This window comes from Scyliorhinus canicula, chromosome 16, assembly GCF_902713615.1.
Source record: "Scyliorhinus canicula chromosome 16, sScyCan1.1, whole genome shotgun sequence".
NCBI classification, from domain to species: Eukaryota; Metazoa; Chordata; class Chondrichthyes; order Carcharhiniformes; family Scyliorhinidae; genus Scyliorhinus; species Scyliorhinus canicula.
In genome coordinates this window covers 26828025-26842138 of record NC_052161.1, presented here as the reverse complement: position 1 = coordinate 26842138, position 14114 = coordinate 26828025, and the positions used below count along the sequence as shown (strand labels likewise).

General features: G+C 45.4%; 1 protein-coding gene across 1 annotated transcript in view; it reads left to right on the top strand.

Moving 5' to 3' along the window:
- Positions 1-13763, top strand: part of LOC119950624 (hyaluronan-binding protein 2-like) — a 61759-nt gene extending 47996 nt beyond the window's left edge. Inside the window, exons 10-13 of the mRNA XM_038773225.1 lie at positions 7365-7507; positions 8356-8490; positions 8609-8751; positions 13154-13763. Of these exons, the coding sequence (XP_038629153.1) occupies positions 7365-7507; positions 8356-8490; positions 8609-8751; positions 13154-13309 (577 nt within the window). The 3' untranslated portion in view covers positions 13310-13763. The remainder of the gene's footprint in view (positions 1-7364; positions 7508-8355; positions 8491-8608; positions 8752-13153) is intronic.
- The last annotated feature ends 351 nt before the right edge of the window (positions 13764-14114 follow it).

Below are 14114 nucleotides of genomic sequence, written 5' to 3'. Positions count from 1 at the left end.
ACGGCCCGATTGGCCGGTAGGGTCACATGGCCTTTCGAAACCTCACCCTCTTAAGGTGGTCGGCCACTACATCTCTCCCTCCGTAAGTCTCTGACTATAACGTACTATGAAAATTTAAACTATTTACAAGGCAGTGCCAATAATAAATATTTTTAACACAGTTCATTATAAACTCAGTCTGTCTGGGGAATTCCTCTTCCTCTGGGAACGACGTAGCTGAACAGTTTGTGACTCAACAGTAGAGACCATCTTGGTTGGAATCTCAGCAACCTAACTTCCTTCTTACAAGGGTGCAGTAGTTCTCCTTACTGGAACCGTACTTGTCCCTTCTTCAGGCTGACTCGCCTCCTCAGTTCCCTGTCTCACAGCCACATTGCTGGCAAGATACAATTGGAGCAGTCTACCTCATGGGTTCTCAAAGTGACATCCGTCCCCTCAAATGATCCACATGCTTATTTTAAATGCCGTCCTGCAACCTCCATCTCATATGATACCGGGTCTGGTCACCCCAACAACTGGGACCCAACTCAGACCACTTTGACAAACACCGGATCATCTACCTCAAATGGCCTCTCACCCCTTGGTGCATAACGAGTCATCTCCTGAACTCTTTGTCCTGAACCCAACCTCCCTGCCAAATCTGGAAACACTGGGTTCTACCTGGTTCTTAACGACGACCCATCATGAACTCAGCAGCAGTTACTCCAGTGGTCATGTGTGGCATGGTTCTGTAAGTAATGAGGAAACACGCCGATCTTGTCTCCAGGGATGTTGCCGGTTGGTTTTTCATGGCTGCCTTGAAGGCCTGTACAGCACGTTCAGCGAATCCATGAACTCAACACTGGTGAATGCTGTCCCATTGTCTGAAACTAGTACCTTTGGCAGACGGTGGAGGGCAAAGCAATAACGTAGCTTCTCCACTGTAGCATAGGCCATTGTAGACTTCATCTCATTAATGTCTAACCACCTTGAATGCACATCCACTAATAACAGGAACATTGTATCCACAAGTGGTCCTACATAATTGACATGAACTCTTACCCAAGGTTGGCCTGGCCATCCCCAAGGGTACATTGGGGCTGCAGATAATAATTTATTTTGCAGTTGGCATTGGGTGCATTGCTTTATGTTCCCAGACCACCAAATGTAACTGTGAGCCAACATCTTCACCTTTGTCATTCCAGGGTGGCCGCTGTGCAATTCATCAAGCAATAAATTTCTCCCGGGTAGAGGGACTGCCACTCATGCTCCCCCAGGATACCATCATCACAGCTAACTTCATCCTTGCTTGACTTTTTTTTAACCAATTAAGGGGCAATTTAGCTTGGCCAATCCACCTACCCTGCACATCTTTAGATTATGGGGGTGAGACTCACGCAGACATGGAGAGAATGTGCAAACTCCACATGGACAGTGACCCAGGGCCGGGATTGAGCCTGGGTCCTCGGCGCCATGAAGAAACTGGGCTAACCACTGTGCCACCTTCCTTCCTTGTTTGATAAGCCTGCAAGTGTTCTAACGTCCTGTCATGTTGCCAACCATGTAGAGTCATAAGTTTGACTTTTGACACTATCAGATCCTTCTCGGCCCAGTACATTATCTGTTGTGCAGATACAAGTAATGCATGAAGAAACTTTAAGGCTAAGACATACTTTCTGGTAACAGAAGATTACTTAATGTATCTGCTTTGGCAATGTGTGCCCCTGGTCGGTGTTGTAAAGTATTCATAAGCAGCCAATAACAACGTTCAATGCTGTTTCCTAGCAGATGCAATTGGGTGGATTGCTTTATCTTCTTTGAAAAGCCCAAAGTAAAGGTTTATGATCAGTGATGTCTGTGAAATGCCTCCCATAAATGTATTGGCGAAATTTTCTGATACCAAAGATGACAGCTAGATTTGTGAATCTACCCTCTCTGCATCAATCAGGGTCCTTGAAACATAGCCAATGCGTCTTTCTGTCTCATCATTCATTGCATGTGACAATAACAGTCCCAACTCCATATGGAGACACATCAGAAGTCAGTATTATTTCTTTAGAAGGATCAAAATGGATTAGTGACATGTTGATTGAAGGGCTTGTTTCACTTGCTTTGAGGTGTTTTCCAATACTATTTCTGGCATTTTTTTAATAAAGTATGCAGGGGTGCAAACATTGTTGATAAGTTGGGAACAAAACACACATAGTTTCCCATTCTGAGACAGCATTTTGTATTGCTTGAGGCTAGTGCTTCCTTATTAGCCCTTATTTTAAGTTCCATTGGATGCAACCCTTGTGCATCCACTCTATAACGTAGATAAGCCACCTCATTCATGTGAAAGGTGCACCTCCCTCTCTTTAACCGTACGCCAGCATTATAGAATCTTTTTAAAACTTCCTTGTATAAACGCTCCTCCTCTGTGGCTCCCATTATCAGCACGTATGTTGTCTGAGTAAATTAACACTTTGGTAAATCTTTCAGTAGATTCTCCATTGTACGTTGAAAAATGGCACAAGCTGACCAGACCCCAAATGGTAACCTAATATAGCCCCGTATGCATCTTAATGGTGATAAATTCTCTGGAAGCATCATCCAGTTCCAGTTGCTGGTGCACATGACTCCTGTCTAAATTGGTATATGTTAGACCCCTTGCCAACGTCACATATTTTGGGGATGGGGTGCCTATCTAATTTTTCCACCTCGTTTACCGTCAACTTGTAGTCTCTGCAGGTGTGAATGGTCTTGTCAGGTTTGACTACAGATACAAGAGATGCTACCCATTCTGCAGATTGTACAGGCTTGATGATGCCAAAATCTTCTCATCACTTCGTCAGTCTCTACATTTGCATGTAATGAGAAAGGCACAGGCCCTAGAGAGCCTCAATGAGGCTTCAGGATCTGCTTGAACCTTGGCTTTTAACGCTCTGATTTTATCCAATTGCCCCAGGGCCCTGGGATACCTCTTGGTATTTCCTTTGGACTTCCTGCAGGTTTCCTTCATCAATCTTAGAAATTTCCAACCGGTTTAACTTGATCTCTTAGAGCCAATTAAGCCCCATCAAACTTGATCCTGGCCTGAAATTATGATTAAGGGTAACTGGGCAGATTACTACATGTAACTCATAGGGGTCACTGTTGTCCCCACGATGGTGATAGCCTCACCCAGTCTGGCCGCAGTACTCTTTAATCTCAAGGGTTGAACCCCTCCTTGGAGGTATTGGTAAGTTTGTTCTCCAGCTAACATGAGGGAGGCTCCTGTGTCCACCTCCACCTAGAGAGGACTACCATTGAACATTAACACTCCTGTAATTGGGGTTACTCTGCCCCCCCCCAAGGGGTGTCTCCACCACCTGCACCCCCACCCCCGTCACCCCCCCCCCCCCCCCCCCCCCCCCTCCACTCACATCCACAGTGCTCTTCACTACTCCTGGGTTGCTGACTGAATCTTTTACATCCCACCTCCAACTACCACAAGCATTATCCTTTGTGCCAGGTATGACTCCAACCAGCGGAGAGTTTTCTCCTTGATTCCCATTGACTCCAGTTTTACTAGGGCTCCTTGATGCCATACTGGGTCAAATGCTGCCTCGATATCAAGGGCAGTCACTCTCAGCTCACCTCTGGCATTCAGCTCTTTTGTTCATGTTTAAACCAAGGCTGTATGGCAGTCAGGAGATGAGTGACCCTGGTGAAACCCAAACTGAGCGTCTGTGAGCAGGTTATTGCTGAGTAAATGCCGCTTAATGGCACGGTTGATGACTCCTTCCATCACTTTGTTGATGGTGAAGAGTAGACTGATGGGGCGGTAATTGGCTGGGTTAGATTTGTCCTGTTCCTTGTGTACAGGACATACCTGGGCAATTTTCCACATTGCCAGGTAGATGCCAGTGCTGTAACTGTACTGGATCAGCTTGGCTAGCGGTGCGGCAAGTTCTGGAGCACAAGTCTTCAGCACTATTGCAAGGATATTGTCAGGGCCCAGAGCCTTTATAGTATCCCTTGTGCTATATTATAGATGAAGATGTACCAAGTTCCATGCTCATCAATACCAGGAAAAAGTGTCATCCATTCATGTTCTGACTAAAACATGGGTTGGAGACCAGTACCCAGGCTACAGAGGCTACAGAGAACTGTGTGCTATCCCTTGCAGTTCATAAATAGTGCTCCATGTAAAATGCAGAGCCATATGGGTGCAGTCATTGACACTCTGCACCTGGGCATTCCTGTTATGCGAGCAAAGTCCATGGCCCTGACATCCTGGATCGCCTGGTCCTGGTCCAGGTCCAAGTTGGTGTAAATATGGGTCCATGTGAATAGTGCATCCGTGACCTCGGTTATGCGCTTATGCATGGCTGACTGGGGTATAGCGCACAGAACACCTGTGCTTCCCTGAAACGAGCCATTGGCAATGGGTGACCTCCCACTCCCTGCTGTGCCAACTCTTGCATCACCGGCACAGATGGTCCCTCGGGATAGATGTTGCCTTCTCTGCCACAGGAGCTCTTGACATCAGGAGGCAGGAAGTTTGATGTTGAAATACCCTATTGTCTCCACCTGAACTGCACCATCTTTGGCCCTACTCCCAGAAGAGCAATGGGCCAAGCCTCCCTTTCCTCTCCAGGGCGTTGTCCCTGGCCACGTGCAGGGACACATTGATGTCAGTGCTGCTGGTCAATCACAATCAAAAGAACTCCTTGCTCGACTCGCTCTATGAATCTCCCGAAATCTAAACTGAAAGGAAGAGAAATCAAAGTGTGCAAGGACGAGTCCTGACAATGTCCTGACCCTCAGCCCTCTCAGCATCTGGGACATCCACCCATGTACTTCCCCCCCATATGAGTACCTTTCCACTGAGCCTCAATCCCTCCGTTGTCACACAATAGCCACTTCCCAGGGTGGCACGGTGGCACAGTGGTGAGCATTGCTGCCTCACAGCTCCAGGGACCCGGGTTCAATTCCAGCCACGGGTGACTGTCTGTGTGGAGTTTGCACTTCAAAGGACAAACAAGAAACAAGAAGCCATTGCTTGGATGTTAGTCACTACTACCTGTCACTTCTTAGCTCAAGATTGGTTATTACCCAGGTGCTACTGTAGACAGCACGCGATACTGCATTGTTGAAGGAGTAGTGATTAGATTTGAATACTGTGGCAAATAACAAGTCATTAATAAGGCAACGGATGATTATTGGGCTGAGATTGTTTCTTTGAGAAAGTCACTGTGAAGATTGTTCTCCAACAATCTCACCTGAGGTCGGAATCAAACTAAGGTCCCTGGCGCAGTGATGAAGCAGTGCTAACCACTGCGCCATCGTGCTGCCCTAATGTAACGTATGCAATGTTCAACATGAACTCACAGAGAGCCCAGTCATCTCCCTTGACCTTCAGTAGCAATACACGCTGAGACCACCTCATCTTAGGGATCAGCACGGACAGAAGCTGAACTGCACTCGCCATATTAACTATATCGCTGGATAGAGGATGGGTATTCTGTGATAAGTGGCTCACTTCCTGACCCTAACCAGCATACTTTACCATATCAATGCAGCAGCTTTACAATAGTAGACTATAGTGGTTCAAGGAGAAAGGGACATACACCTCCCCAGTCTCAAATGGAAGATTCACCCAACATCCTCCCATCCCAGCACAGAAATGTGAAGATGGAATAGAATAATTGTGGAATCATATTCAAGGCTCACCCGGAGCAGAAGTCAGAGTTATGTTGCTGGGTTTTTCCAGCCTCACAGAGGCACATCTGGATTCAGGCCCGAGGGCAAATTGTGAAAGTGGCGACTTGAATCTCCAACCTGACGCTTTCCTGTCTTGAGCTCAAAATGCTGCTGCCTCTTCTGATGTCCACACGCAAACTTCCTTTCTCCGGGTCCCTCTGGTGCCAATAGTTGAGGATGTTTTTTGCCCAGGACCAAGGTAACATTGGCAGTGCAAGAATTATCCAAATTAAAAACTGTTCTTTCAAGCGGTTAGCAAAACAAGGTTGCAATTGTGGCCAGCAGGTGGTTTAACTCCCCATTTATCTCGATGAGAATAAAGCTTTTTGACACAGTGCAAAAATCCATTTATTACCTCCTCATCTGATCTCTGGAGGTGATCCATATGGTTATAATTTTGACTGTATTAATAATTTGAAAATCTCTTCTTCCATCCCCTTGTATTTTTCTTCAAACCATAGTAATGAGGAATTCTTCAAGTGAAATCCATTGCTTCCTAAAACTACCCACTAAATTGTGATAAATAAATGTCACTGACTAAGATGTTACAATAGGCTCTATATGTTTTAACTGACCTCAGTAATGAAATCACCTGCAGGCTCCACACAATGCTTCAGGAGCCTCCATCACTTTGTCCTGCTCCTACATTTAACTTGAAGTTACCGATTCAAACTTCGTCCTCACAGCTGGAAGCACAATTCAGCAGATGCTTTAATTATAAAAATTAAACAAGCGTTAGCCTGAGTAAAAAACACTGGGAGTAATTTTCACCTTCATCACTTCAGCGGTTAATTGTGGAGCAGAGCGTCGCCCTTCGAAATCAATTTTCACTTCCATTTTTAATTTCCTTTGTTTTGGAACATAATTTTCAGTTATTGAGAAAACAATTAACGCTGAAGGTTTTATCAGAAAATGTTCGGTGTAATTTCTAAGGAAATTATAGCGTTGGGTGGTTCCATTTTCCTTCCCCCTTCAGTGCAGCAGCAATTCACAATTCCAACTGCCTGCTCAATAATGATGACAGTAGATCCAAGTCCTTTGCTGTAACTGTTGTACATGATTGGTTTGGGTTACTGGAATGGGGTCCGCAGTTATGGTTGCATGGTTTTTTCCCTGGTTTCCAAGCAACAATACTGTTCTATCTGAATAACATTGTGGGAATTATAGGAGCAGGGTGCTGGAGTGAGTTTCAATAAACTACGCTGAATTTAATTCATGACAGATTTTCAAAAAGTGAAGATGTCCGTATCATGTGTGTGATCTACAAAGACAAGTGTCATCATGGATTAGCTGCTCTGACCCTTGTGCTGCCCTTATACTGGCTACATGTCTCTCCGAATTCCCTAGTGACCCACTTAACACAAATCACAAAGTTTCTGTTGGAGGGACACATTCACGTCCCTCCTCGCTCAGTGAGTCTGATAGCTTAAAGAGGCATTTGCAATGGGCTATTTATGAAACTTTAAGCTAATTAATTTTATTGACAAAGGCAGACCAAAATTAGAATCTGACATCCCAATTAGTGCTTACTTAATTAATTAACGCATTGTTGCTTTCTGCTTGGAATATGCATTTTACATTATTGTCACTAATTTTGGAATAATTTGCTCATCCTTTTTAGTTAGGAACACTCTCTATTCTTTTAAACCAATACATAGGGCACAGCCTCGAGATTTCCGCATACAGCTTGGCAAACAAGACCTTGAAAGAGAGGAATCGCATCAACAAAACTTTGACGTTGAAAGTATAGTTGTCCATGAAAATTATCATGAGAGCTCTGTGGGATTATACAATGATATTGGTAAGCAATGCAAGTTCCTACTCAAGTTTCTAGTCCCCGGGCTGAATTTTACTGTGGCTTTCAAGGCCCCAGTGTCAGGGCGAGGAACAGGCACCGCGCCCACTCTTGGCGGCTTCAGGACCGGCTCGTTGATGGGGCCACAGGTGGCCTCCTAACTGGCTCCCAATCAGCCACCTGCAGGCCTGCATCTAATTAAGGGTTGCAGCTGGTCCCCTGGTGCTACCAGCTAACTCAAAGAGTCAGCAGCTCTGAAACCTGAGGCCAGGCCCTGGGGGTGATGGTTGCTGCTGGTGACCTCAAGCCTCCAACAGTTAAGTGAAAAAAAAATTGAAAAATCCGTGAGGGTGGGAGGCAAAATGGCTGTGGTGATTATTGTTGCCTTCTGTATATGTAGCCCGCTCTTTGGGCCACAGATCCTCTCAGCCAACAATAAGAATAATAAGACCTTTAAGTATGCTGTCTGTCTCCTTGGAGCAGACAAAATGCGCCAGTGGTGGGACTGGATCAGGGAACGCTGCCAACATGGCTCCTCAGCATTCCCCATACCCTAGCCTGTCCCCCATGGACTAGTAAAATCCATGTTGTGGAGATACCGGCCTTGGACTGGGGTGAGCACAGTAAGAAGTCTTACAACACCAGGTTAAAGTCCAACAGGTTTGTTTCAAATCACTAGTTTTCGGAGCGCCTGATGAAGGAGCTCCGCTCCGAAAGATAGTGTATTCGAAACAAACCTGTTGGACTTTAACCTGGTGTTGTAAGACTTCTTACTGGTAAAATCCAGGCCTTTGTTTTTCTCGGCCTTTAGGTGTCACAGAAAACTCTAATGGAAATCAACATTTGCGTTGCAGCTTTGGTCAGGATAAAACGAGTCAATGGGCACTGTGCCCAGGAAACTAAATATGTAAAAACTGCATGTTTACCGGAGACTGATTTCCAACCTGGGACAGGATGCCACATTTCAGGATGGGGTCAAACCGAAACAGGTGCTGTACCCGTTATTTTGTATAATTTTAATAAGTGTTTTCTTAAAATTGAAGGAATAAGTTACATTGTTTATAGCCAAAGTGTAATTCCATTTTCTGTCCATTGACGATTGTACAGAGGCTTCATCCAATCAGTTACTGCATACAAACGTGAGACTGATCTCTGACCAACGCTGCAGGGACCCTCGCTCCTATGGAACCGCTATCAATGACAACATGTTTTGTGCAGGAAACCTAGATGGAAGTGTGGATTCATGTCAGGTTTGCAATAACAATTCGTTGGGCTTGGAACTTGCTTCTACTATTTGAGGATTTAGATCAAATTCCCTTTGGTAGGTGTGATGATCGGAATACCTTGCCCCTTTAAGAAGCTTGTGATGATCGGAATACATTGCCTCATTAAGAGGCTTGGAACCCTGGGGGACTCCGCCTCTGGCTACGCCCCCTGGGAAACAGTACTTAAGATGAGACTCCATTTTGCGAGCACACTTCTCATGGAGGCTGCCATTGTTCACTGCTTATTAAAGCCTTTGATTACTGACCTAACTTTCGTGTCGTAATTGAGAGTGCCTCAATAGGTTAACACATAGCTGGAGAAATGATGCAATGGGGGAGGGATTCAGATTTCCGAGTTATTGGGTCCAGCTGGAGCTCGGGAGGACCTGTTGAAGATGGACAGATTGCACCTCACCAGGCGGGAACCACTATCCTCATGGGGAGGTTAATTAGTGCTGTGGGGGAGAGTTTGAATTCATTTGGCAGAGTTTGAAATATTAGAGAGGAGAGGCGAGAAGCACAGATGATCGGGTGAGACAAATACTAATGAACTGTTCAAAAATATGAGGACTCAGAAGGCAACTTCCACGCAGTTTAAGATGAATTTGGAATGTATGCAGCATGGTAAAGGAAACTGATGAGCTACAGAGAAGTCAACAAAGACCTGGGGGGGGGGGGGGGGGGGGGGGGCGATTTAGCAGCCCCAACAGGCCCGACTTGGTGTCGGGACGAGGGCGTTGAATCTCATGAGAGGCCTCAGACGGGATTTGCGACACTCAAAATGTCTCACAAGATTTCATGAAATCTCGCAAGAAGTCGTGGTCTGGTTCTCACCCTCATTGCGCATGATCCAGATCAGTATATATAAATGAGCCAATATGCTAATTTAAACATGCATGAGCGGGATTCTCCCGGTGCCCAGGACCTAATGGCCACGCCTGGGAGGCCTTTCCAGGGCATCGTTTGCTACTGGTTTCAACAAACATGGACCAGTCATAATGACACCTAGGGGGATCTTTCAAGCCATTGGAGGCCCCCTGCGATCGAGGACAGGGCACTCTGGCACTCCTGGGACCCGGGCACCTTGGCACTGCCCCCACGCACCCTGGAAGGCTGTACTGCCCTGGCACTGCCAGGGTGCCAATGTGGCACTTCCAGGCTGGCAGGAACATTTACAGGGTGCCAGGCTGACAGTGCCAGAGTCCTCAGGTGCCAAGCTAGCACTGCCATTGATGGACCCAGAGGAGCCTTGCCAGATTGGGGAGGGGGTTGGTTTCGGGGGTTGTTCCTGAGTGATTCCCGAGATTGGTGGGAACGGTCAATAACGAGGATGGGCTGAAAGTAGGGGGAAACGTTAGGGGCAGCCAGATGCAATGGCACCCCGATCTGCTGACAGGCTTTTCCGCTGGCGAACTTCAACTCAAGTGCGGCCTCACTGAAGGGAAACCCCCCCAAGGCCAAAAAAAAGGGCAAATGCCCCTAAAGAGCAAGTTGTTTCTCAGCATTGCAGCCATTGAGAAACACCCCCTAAACCCACCAAAAGCCAGACATAGATTTTTTATCCGTTGAATCACGCCCCTGGCTCTGGGATTTCCAAGTGAGGGTAAGAAGGTCTAGTCCTATACACTGTTGAAAGCACGTTCCTTGTTAGTGGGATCCTCATCAAGAAGAGATCAGAGGCAGAGATGGTGGAGTCGAGATGTGGGGATGTCAAGGCATGATGGCGGTGGGTTGATGATCATGGGAGGTTCTGATTATCGGGAAGAATTGGTGATTATGGAGTGGTGTCCAATTATTGAGGCATCCGATCTTGGGAGAAAAATCCAATGAGGAAAGAGGCATAACAGTTTTAGGGAAGGTGGGATGAAGTTGTCCAGTTTCACCTAACCTTCAAGCAGTGTTGCAGATGCACTTGCCTCATCATAGAATCCCTACAGCGCAGAAGGAGGCTATTCAGCCCATCGAGTCCGCACTGACCCTCCAAAAGAGCACTCTAACTAGGCTTACTCCATTTTCCTATCCCTGTAACCACACCTAACCTGGACACTAAGGGGCTATTTACTACGGCCAATCCACCTTACCTGCACGTCTTTGGACTGTGGGGGGGAAGCGGAGCACCGCAAAGAAACCCACGCAGATACGGGGAGAACGTGCAGACTCCACACAGACATACAAGGCTGAATGGAACCTGGGTCCCTGCTGCTATGAGCAGCAGTGCTAACTACTGTGCCACCCCATCCAGCCATTTGTTGGCTATCTTCCTGAAACCTGGGACACTCAATCGGCCAGTGTTAAACCTTGAATAGACAGAAAATATGAGGCATGCAGCCTCACTTAAATATTTCAATGAGCACCCTGCTTCGTGGGAATGGTTGTATTGCACTGCCACTCTTCCCACACCCCCCCCCCCCCCCCCTATTAAAGCTGGAAGTGGGCAGGCTCAAGGGCAGTTGGGTTCAGGTTTGAGATTTTAAAATGTTTACATTGGACCCATCACAAACCTTCTTTTTTCCAGGGGATAAAATTCCCCCTGGCATTCCTGGCCACAACATACTCAGGGAAGATAGGGAAGGGGAAATAATGGTGTGCTCACAAAACTGGTTGAGGGGCAAAAAAAAAAAAAAAATTTGTTTGTTTATCGTTAAGGGACAATAGAGGATCTATCATTTGATTAGGTATAAAATATAAGCCACCATATAATGGGAAAGAGTTAGAGGAGAATATTCTCAAGAAATTTACAGTTGGATGCAGGAACTGTAGAGTAGTGACAACTGGGGACTTCAATTATCCCAATTAAGACTGGATCAAAACAGTATATAGGACAAAAAGGAGGAGGAATTCTTAAAGTATGTTCAAACGAACTTTCTTGATCAGTATGTTTCCGGCCTAACACAGAAGAAAACAGGACTCGACCTAGATGTGGGGAATATAGTGGGCCAATTGGAACATGTTTCAATGGGGGGCCATTTGGGAACAGTGATTAAAAACATCAAGTTATGGTTAGTTATGAAAAACAAAAAGGAAAATTATTTAAAAAATAAAATGTTGAACCAGAGGAATGCTAATTGCAGTGAGTTAAAAGGATAATTAGAATACAGAGAAGAAACATTACCATAAGGGAAAAAGGGAGGGCATCCTAGGTTCCCTGGATAATTAAAGACATAGAAAGTAAAATGCAACAGGTAAAGAAAGCTTATGACAAATGTAGGGTGCAATTCAGCACCGAGAAACGCCCTGCTTTTCAATGGCATTTTGCGGGTTTTCTGGCCTCGGGATGTTTCTCTCCGTCGAGGCCACGCTTAAAGAGATTTCCTGCTGATCTCACCAGCAGGAGCGGCTGTCCGCAGATTGGCGTGCAGTTTTGATCAACAACCCCGATCTTCCCCCCCCCACCCAACCCCTTCAGGCCTCCCTGCTTTATCAACCCCCTCTCATTGCTAGGTGGCACTACCAGGATGCCCAAGTGGCACTGTCAGGATGCCAGGCTGGCATTACCAAAGTGCCCAGGTGCTGGGGGAGAGCCAGTGCACCACTCTGCCCTATTGCCAACCACCCGGAGGTATCTAATGGCCTGCGAGACCCCCCCCCCCCCCCCCCCCCCCCCCCCCCGAGGTGACGTTATGCCTGGTCCATGTTTGTGTGGACCAGAGCCAATCTGCGTCCTGGCAAGGTCTCGCAGGCACAGGCGGTGAGTCCCGGGCGATGAGTGAATCTGGCAACCGGGTATATGAATGAGTCTAATATGCAGATCTGCATCTCGCCCAGCGAGGGTGAGAGCAGGGCAGAGTGAATCGGGTGCCTGATGGGGACCCCAATTTGGGTGCTCGCGCACGATTCATCTTTGCGCCCAACTCTGCGTCAGGCGCAACGGGGTCACTGAATGGCACCGTAATGTTGGTAATGTAGTCTGAAACCAAACTGAATCCAGTACACAAGAAGGCTTAAGAAGATAAAATAGAGATTATGGAAATGGGTTAACAGCTAACATAAAAGGGAACCCAAAAGTCTTTAATGGTCTAATAAATTGTAAAAGAGTCATCAAAGAGACAATAGACCAAAAGGAATAAAAAGAACTTCTTGAGGGGTCAGAAGAAGTGTCTGAAGTAGTAAATTAATACTTTGCATTTGTATTCACTAGAAAGAGGATTTTACCAATGCAGCAGTAAAGGAGAAGTAGGCAGTACTGATAGAGGATAGAACAAAAAGTAAATAAAAGCACAAATTGGCTGTTTGGCCCCCTTCTATGTTGTGTCATTTTATCATTCTATGAACAAACAGCAGAGTGGAAGGGTATCATAAAGAAATGTTCCTATAAAACAAAACATATTTTCATAATCAAAGGTTTGAAAGAATGTTCTAAAATTGCATATCTTTGTTTAATATTTAGGGTGATTCTGGAGGACCACTGACTTGTGTGAGAGACGGACGTTATCAAATCTATGGAATAGTGAGCTGGGGTGATCGCTGTGGAGTGAAAAATAAACCTGGAGTTTATGTCCGCATCACCAAATTCCTTAAATGGATTAAAACACGAGCCACTTAAGTGCAGCGGTTAAACATACGGGATTGTTGTGGAATATAAAAAGATGCTTGACAGTGCTATTTAACACATCCATTATTTCTTGAATGCTCGTTAAAGACATACAAATATGTTATTACCTCAGTTTTGGTAACAATGGGATCACATATATCACCTTATTAACAATTCTGATTATGATTACCATTAATTTTGTATTCCTGTAATACCATTCTTCTGTAAAGTGAGAAGTATAGCTGTGTCAGTGGCGCGATCTAAGTGATTGCATTTTGCAAAGTGCCCTTGGTGTTGAACGTCCATGGTAATAATTCTAACTCACAAAGCTGAATGCCGGCCCTATTGCTTCTTATTTTAATTAACAAATCAGAATGGCAAGCTTCCTTCGATGGAATGATATCTTTGTAATTTGTGTACAATTTGAGTGTACATTAAATACAATTCTGTTCTGTTGATCCTCAAATGAGTACATTTTAAATTATTTCAATGCTGAATCTTAGCCGCATTAGTTAATTACTACGGTTATCATCGATGACAACCAATAAATCAGCATCAAATAAGCATCTCAAACATCGGTTCAAAATTTAGCTTTCAGGTTGGTTAGCTTAAAGATACATGTTAATTATAATTCCCTCAGCCTTAGCACATCTTGTGATGAACCCAATCAACAGATTTGGTAAGTTACAAAATTTTATAGGTTCTAGAAGTTCTGAAAGATATGAAGAGGGTGTGGCTTATTTAATTTGCAATGCAAAAATGTAATGGGGAGTATTTTTTACTTTGTTTTGAGTGTAAAACAAGAGATATTGTTTCA